The sequence below is a fragment of the Mya arenaria genome, chromosome 12, assembly GCF_026914265.1.
Source record: "Mya arenaria isolate MELC-2E11 chromosome 12, ASM2691426v1".
Taxonomy (NCBI): Eukaryota; Metazoa; Mollusca; class Bivalvia; order Myida; family Myidae; genus Mya; species Mya arenaria.
The window spans coordinates 37795091-37803371 of NC_069133.1; the positions used below are offsets into that span (position 1 = coordinate 37795091).

At 37.5% G+C, this 8281-nt stretch overlaps 1 protein-coding gene across 1 annotated transcript; it reads right to left on the reverse strand.

Moving 5' to 3' along the window:
- Positions 1-4091: 4091 nt before the first annotated feature.
- On the reverse strand, positions 4092-7896 carry LOC128210654 (dual specificity protein phosphatase 4-like). The gene is made up of 4 exons (XM_052915005.1): positions 7536-7896; positions 7213-7346; positions 5673-5892; positions 4092-4703 (listed from the first exon to the last, which is right to left on the reverse strand). The coding sequence occupies exons 1-4, from the start codon at positions 7894-7896 to the stop codon at positions 4357-4359; spliced, it is 1062 nt and encodes a 353-aa protein (XP_052770965.1). The 3' UTR covers positions 4092-4356.
- Positions 7897-8281: the final 385 nt, after the last annotated feature.

Consider the following 8281-nt stretch of genomic DNA (forward strand, 5'->3'; position numbering starts at 1 on the left):
CGAAATCCAGAGCCTCATACAATTTATTACGTTCCCTGGAGGTTTGCTCAATAAATAATCGGGGAATTGAAGAAATTCTGCATCAATGGAACTGCCGAGGAAAACATCAACTAAGATGCCCAGAGTTTTCATTCACAAAATGAGGATTATTCTTGGCATGAATATAAATTTGTCTGTCTTGTTGTAGCAGTAAACTGGTTCAATGAACTCTCTATGCTGGGAAATATATGTGCCCCAAATTCGCCCCCGCTATTCATTCACCAGGGCAATTTGAGAACCAGTCTAAGCAAGCATTCTGGCATTGTCTAATGGTGATTTTGTGTGAGATTTGTTCCATCTGATATCAGCTAATGTTGATACCCTTGTTGTTTTTACAATATGCAAAGTAGAGTTATGGAGCTGTAGGGTTTTTGTTGACTCCAGGAAAAATTTGGTCACAAAAGACAACAACAAAAGAATTATGTAAATTGCATTATGCCATCATGTCTCCATTTCTTAGTCGAGCGATTTCAGAATGAACAGCAATGACCTTTGGGGTAAAAAACTCTCCTCAATACTGTTTGGATATAATAAACAAAACTGTTTAAAGCTGCACTCTCACAAATATACCGTTTTTACAACTAGTTGATTTTTTTGTCTAAGAAAGAGCAAATTTTGCGTAAATATCTGCAAACCAATGATAAAAGATTGCTGACAAAATATCAGATAGCAGATTTCATATTTCCGTTCGTTGTCAAAACGTTCAATCTGTGAGAATGCAGCTTTTAGAATTGGATTTCTCCTGAAATGCCTTCTCAAGACGGTGGAATTAAAATACAAAACTTCGAAGACGGTAGACCCGGGAGACGTTGCTCATGCGTTGTGGTTACAACGTCATATGTAAACAGAAACTTGATGCGTATTTAAGATTTTATTCAGGCAGTATAAGAAAGTATTCAGTTTAAACGTTATATATATTTTACAACGATTGTGAAGAAAGCTATGATAGCTTATACTTAGCCACTCTCGTTGGCACGATGTTGCGCGAGCGTGTGGTCTTGTGATGTGGGGGAAACCGGAGTATCCGGAGAAACCCCACTTGTCCGGCTTGGTGACCACTAACCAAACTCGCATGCGCCCAGGCCGGAATCGTAACCCGGGTCGTCTTGGTGAGAAGCGTGTGCGCTTACCACTGCGCTAACCGGACAAGGAAGTATTTAACCCCTAGAGAACCACTACTGCCCTACCCATCCATGCCTTTACATTAGAAAAAGTGACATTGTACGTTATAAGTGATTTAAATAAGCAGGGAGTACGTTTAAGATAAAATAAAACGTCACATATCCCCAACCAGCGAATAAGTCATTTCGTAGTAAACGTCTGCGGCCAGGCGCGTAGCTGCCTATACGCGAGTATGCGGCTGAATCCACATGTTCTGACAAAAATAAAACAATTATTCATTCAAAGTTACACTATTTGTACTTGACTATACATGCTGTTTCAGACATATGGACATTGAACAGTTCAATGTCAAAAGGGACAGAAAGTTTTGTTAGACAATTTGAGTGTTATTAACATAATCGGGGCTGATTTGTTTGCTATTTTAGAGGAAAGAATCTGCCGAATATAGGGTTAATTAGGTGATTTATCATCCTAAAACTGTCCATTTTCCAGTTCTAAATAAAGCACGCCAGAACTTCCAGAATGCACCAGGTTACAACAGATTGAACCATTGTTGTCATAAATTCCAGAGAGGGGGGGGCATGCCCCAGACTCACCTATCACAATTATGAATCCACACGAATAGAGGGCTAGCTACGCCCCTGGCGGCAAGAGTTTGGTAGACATGTTCCCGCGCCCTTTAATGGCTGCATTATGGCTTAATTTGTGTTGTCGTCTAGAATAAACCGGCTATTTCAGTAATAACCACAAACTTTTACCCATTTCCTCTCGTTAAAATTGTTCGATAGCTATGCGGGTGAATATGTAGTGATTTTCTCTTTCCTTTGACAAACGGAAATGACCACTGCGTCAGACCAGCGACAAGTCTAAATGAAAAGGCAGCGGATAATTTTGTAAAGTATCGTTATAGCCGTCTGGTTAACATTTCTTTATAACAAAAACGCCGCATCAAATAACTGAATGAAGATATTGCAACTGGTATTATATGTCTTAATCATTATGATAAAAAAAATGTAGAGTCATCACTTGCATATTTTGAACCAAAAGTCATGCTTGAGAAAAAGTCAAAAGTGATAACATTCATGTCCGGCTGAATACATGTCCGAACTATCCATCAACAATGTGTTTAATACGACGTAATGTCAGTTGGCATATTCACTGTGGGAAGTGCAGGGCATAACAGTCGTCCTTAGGCAAATAAAAACACTTCTGGTTCTGGATACCCGACCATACCTATGTTATCGGCGCAGACAGTACCGTTTTTAAAGTCCGTCGGTTATTCTTTCTTGTTGTTATTGTTAGTCTGTGTTTTAATATGTTTGTTTAAAAAACCTTTAAAGCTGTATACCAGAGATTACTTTAACGCCATTCCAAAATAATGACAATAACGTTTTTACATCAAGCCTACTAAAAAACCAACCTACCTTACCTTTTTTGGACAAGATGTAACCCTAACAAATATAAATTTTTACGTTTGTGTGAAACGAATTAGAAGGAAATTATTTTCCCTTGTTTATAATTGAATAACCGCCAGGTGGCGTTTAATAAGCATGAGTGATTCATACGCACGAGTATTTCGTGCGCATATGAATGTAAATGCATTCAGCTTTTGGGAACCGATACGTTCACATCGATTCAATTGATTGTTATTTTTTTATTAGCAAATGTTTATTGTTAAAGTTTTCTGTTATTACGCAAGTTCATCATATGAATGATCTATTTGTATTTTCTTGTCTTCAAAGAACATAGCGATGTAATATTCACTTGTATAACTCGATAGATAGTATTTATACATGAATCATGTAAATGATATATTTTCTATACATCATTGTTAGGGAGCTTATGGGTGATGAGGCCCGACATCTAGTGGTACCAGACAAATCCTGTAAATCTGATGCCAAACGGACAGAGGTTTCTGAGTTTTCCCCAGAAGGAGGGTTTTATCTCAGTTTTTTTCTCGGCCAGTCGACCACGTCTGTAGGCTCCATTATTTTTTTGTCAAGCATGTTGTTATCTAGACATACTTTACTCATGTTGTAAGTCCATGCTGTATGCGTTCATCGGTTTCGCAAGTGCTTCTCTGAGACTTCCAAAATAATACTATTGAAAAGTATTGATTTTGTTGTTTTCTATAGGAGGTTTATAGAATGGTATACAGGGAACACCACTTTTTGGCCGTTGGTAAAAGGTTTCTGATTTGGAAAAGGGACAGGAACACTGTTAACAAAGTCTTGATTTAATACTGAATTTATTCACCGACCATCACATCATAATAAATACATACATTTGTTAACAACAACAATTTGTTATAAACAACAAATATGTACCCTCAATATGAAATATCTTTAAAATGTATCATGCTTTACTATAAACAAACATCTATTAATATGACAAGTATTGCCTTATATGTTACGTACAAAAACATAAATAGTAATTATATCACACATCATAATCATATTTATAGAAAAGTAATACAAATTGTTTAAAATAACTCTACATTTCTATATTTCTAGAGATAAGTACATTCACAATGTTCTATTACTAAAGTCATATATGTTCGACTCAATTACACAAAAACATCTTTGTAATGTTGGCATTGTTTTTTGATAAGAAAACTGTAAACAAATATCTACAGTCTAGCACCATTGAATATAAAAAAATGATTGGTACCAATTGTTCTTTGAAGGTCAGAAACAAAGTCATTCATATCAATGACACCGATGGCGATGACGTTAGTAGCTTCTTAAAATTCTTTATAAAACATGGTCACTTTCACGACGTGTCAGTGCTATCAACTGTAAACTACACTATGGTATGTTATTATATATGCCTGATGTGCAATATCGCATACCAAGGTCATTGTATAGTTGTTGTTCTGTTCTATATACACGTACAATGGGTATATTTCATATCTAGTCTACGTCAAAACATCCATGTCCGTTTCTGCAATCTAACGTCATTTCGAATTATCTAACATACGAAATCGCATATATGCAAATTCCAATTTGTGCATTCATCTATTCAATATCAGACACCTGAATACTGTTAATATGTGCGTGTGCATAGACAGGAGCTAAAACCAGTTCTTTAAATTAACTTTTAATTAATCTATGCAATGACTACACCGCTGAGAGGTTAGCGCCGCCTTTATTGCAAGCATTACCAAACACTTTCCTGCGTTAATGATACCCCGTTTTACTGTGTAAACGCGCATTCTTCGTTGAATTCAAAGCTTGCACTCCTTTTCAAAGATGGCGACATTTCTGACATGTATGCGCATGACAGAGAAGTCACATGATGTGATGACGTCAGAGCGGAACTGCGCATGCTCGTCATAAGAAGCACGCGCTCGAATTCCCAGAGTTGTTGCATAAAATTCATGTTAGGGGCAATAATTGTACGCCTGGCCTGGACGAAATCGAACGCCTTGTCCAGCGATAGAGAGCTGTGGACCATCAGATAGGCGATGCAGATCGTTGCAGACCTAGAAACACCCGCTTTGCAGTGGACCAACACTTTTCCACCTTCTCGCCTCGTATCCTCTGTTAAATAAAAAATAGTGTCGTGAGTGATCTTATGCATTGGTGATATAGAATTTGAAAAGCAACTTAATTATACATTTTTTCGTCTGTGTTTCTTGCGAATTTACCCTTTTGCTGTTCTTTATTTCAGTTATTAACGCAGAAAAATCATGCACTTGCATGGACATATAACTATGAATATTAAGTGCTCGTATCATCTTATTCAAAGCATTCCGAACGATGCAGGCTAGTAATACAAAAAAAAATATTAAATATTTTAACAAATATACAATGTTTAGTGTTTATTGTTGGTATCCTAACCGATAAAGTCAGTAGGCCCAGCGCAGCCCGGCTTGTACGTACTGTATAGTTTAGATGACCGAAAATAAATGCTACTTTTCTTAGTGTTCAGCACGAAATGCCACATAAACGCCTTTATTTTACCCATTTAATTATTTAATGGAAATTTTGTGATTGTTTTCGTTACGTAACAAAATTAAGCGCTTTTGCAATCTGTTTATTGGCCTTAGGGTGTCAAAGCTCTCCTAAATCATTAAATATGAATCTGTTCAGTAATCCCAATGCCGGAGGCAGAAGTCAGAACACTAAATATTCATACATACATAATTAATGCAAATACATGTAAATACAGACTAATTTGTCAGCATAATTCTATAGTATACATTTAAACAATGAAAATGATGTGGTCGATATTTGAACAGATGGTTCTCATATGTTAACAAGATGATCACAGTTGCTTCAAGTCTGGTCTCAGGTGCAGCTAGTAGGTCTGGTTTGCCATTAATTGTATCATGATTAAACATATGTGTACTTGCTCTATTCTGTGGGGGTTTTGTTTTTCTATTTAATCATCATAATTATCATAACACTGTTTATATATACATGTATATGCAATTGGAATTAGCATTTCGAGGTATAAAACTTCGAACATTCAGGCAACTGTAATCAATATATATAATGTGCTCTTACCTATGTATTGCAATGTTTCGTTGAACCATGTTGATATATTTTCGGTAGAGTTGTCACGAATAGGAATCGACTTATAACGGAAACCAGAAGGCGGTTGGTCCAAACAGGAAGTTGACACATTCAAGATGGCAGTTATACCTATCCGGTGAAGGATGTCGGGATGGAGTATGTGTTTTTCTTCTCCGATGTATAAGTGTGACAGGAGTTCGCTCGGCATTAGCTGGAAAAAGAGTGAACATTTATTTAACGTTATCAATTAAGAATCAACTTTAAATGTACATAATATTCCTTGAACTAATCGTTTACCAGTTGCTTCGTTATTTTGAATGACCCTTGATTGTACGTTTGAAAAGAAACAACAAGGCAAGTAGGCAGAAAGAAAGACATACATACAGACGGACAGGATGACAGAAAGGATGACAGGTAAGCAGACAGACAGACAGACAGACAGACAGACCAACATAGTTAGACGGATAGGCAAGCAGGCAGAAAGACAGACAGAAAAAAGAGAAAAAAATCAAGCGGTATAAATGCAATCAATTGAGAGGCACGGACGAAGTCTACAGTGTCAATATAGGTTAGATTGATATCTTGATATACATCTGTATTCTTGCGCCGTCGTTGTCTTACTTCAGACATACCATTTCCAAGAAATAGAAAACGGACGAATAAATTATATAGCTAAATACTTTAATGGAAAATGGTAGACAAATCCCCTAGCTCAGCAGTAAATTGTAAATAAATAAAAGAAACCAACTCTAATGATGACTGCGCCTTTTATTAACGATTTATTTTAGGGAAAGCGAGCTTCGTATTTACAACTGGTCCATTTACAAGCGAAAATCTCCTGTGATAATGCCTGTATCGATATATGAGGATTGTTCTAGGAAAGGACTATATAGGAGGGGACGTAAATAATTACAGTTTGGACGTTTCCCTCTTCGAAAATTAATGGGGTTTGGAAAACAAAAGTATATTCTAGTATTTCGGTTAATATGCTTAGGACAAGTAAGCAGGTATGTCTGCTTCAAATGTTTGGATATAGGCAACCATCGCCAAACTTGACTCATATATGACCGAAAACGTGCACATCGCCTACGGAAACTGATATATCCATTGTAGTCGCTGTGTCAAACACCCATGCAGTAAGGCCAGGATCAGGTGTGGTAGTCATTATACAGCTTAAGACAATCTTGTGGTCATACTACATTGACTTCATTCGCCGTATAGTCAGTTATTAATCACAAGTAATCCGATTAGCTACACCGTTCTAAGACCCAATTAAGACCAATATTGAATACCAGCCCTGGTTAATTTTGTCGGTCCTTACTTGCATGAAGCGATGTGTTAAACGTATGTATATTTATGCATACTGTCCAATTAAATTAAATATAATAAATACTATTTTCCTAAAATTGATATCACAATTTAAAAGCATTACTTCATAAAAATGTATAGCCCTTCCAACGTTTTAACTAAGCTAAATTAAAAATATTTTCTATCTGTTTAATAATTATCATACGATATGGCCGCAACATACCTGCGTATCGATGGCTGGACGAGATAGTTGTATAGGGGACGGTTGTCCGCATTGAGCGACTGGAACCGGCTTCACGGTGCGAACACTTCTGTCGCATAGTTCGGGAAATTTGGAACGGAATGTCGGGTAACCACCTAAAATAAGAATACACATATATAATTATGATGACAATGATGGTGTTGGTTATGATGGTGGTGGTGGTGGTGGTGATAATGATGCTGCTGCTGATGATGATTTGGAAGCGACGTTTATTCAAAAAGAGCCAAATACAAACAATGGCATCCAAACTCAGCGCATCTAAAATTAATACGGAAAAAGCTTACCTCTAAGGACGGTGACAGACTGCAACCCATACGCATGTTTATGAAGTCCATGAAGAATCAGGGTGAGGTCCGAGGTCTCCCGCGCCATGGATCCGTCGTCGTACAAAATCACAGAGGAAAATTCCCCGGCGCGCACCCGCCATTTCATGTCCGGGGCCAACACCGTTTCAAGCCGTACATAGCCCTTGGCGGACCCGCGGCGCCGTAGGATGGACGGACAGAATGTGTTAACTGCGCTCCGGATGTGACCTTGGTTGAAGGCGGCTTGTGGCCGGCAATCAAGAAGCAGTAATGTGGTCGCGACCTCCCTCCCCTCCAGATGTCGCGCAAGGTGGGCTGGGCTGACAAACTCGTCCTTCATGATTGTAAGCGCACAAAGTCTTTCTGTCAAAACTGATATTTCCTCGACACGTTGTTAGTCAAATCTTATTTTAATTCTGATATATCTAGCATTAATTTAGTTTTCCTAACAACTAGCAATTCCCTTTGTCTGTATTGGATAAATAAGATATAATTCGTTTGTGCAATACTTTCTAGTCTATCAAAATTAAGTAACAATATAGAGATATTCCTATTTACATTAGCAAATAACTAAGAGCTAAAAACGAAGTTTCCTTGTACAATGTCAGCGAGTTTCTGAGAGTCCAAGACCTATAAAGCCGACAAAACATTCCCAATGCCATTCCCCTTTTAGGAAATACAGTGTTCGATAATACTACATTCTCATTGGCTAGTAACGGCGAAAC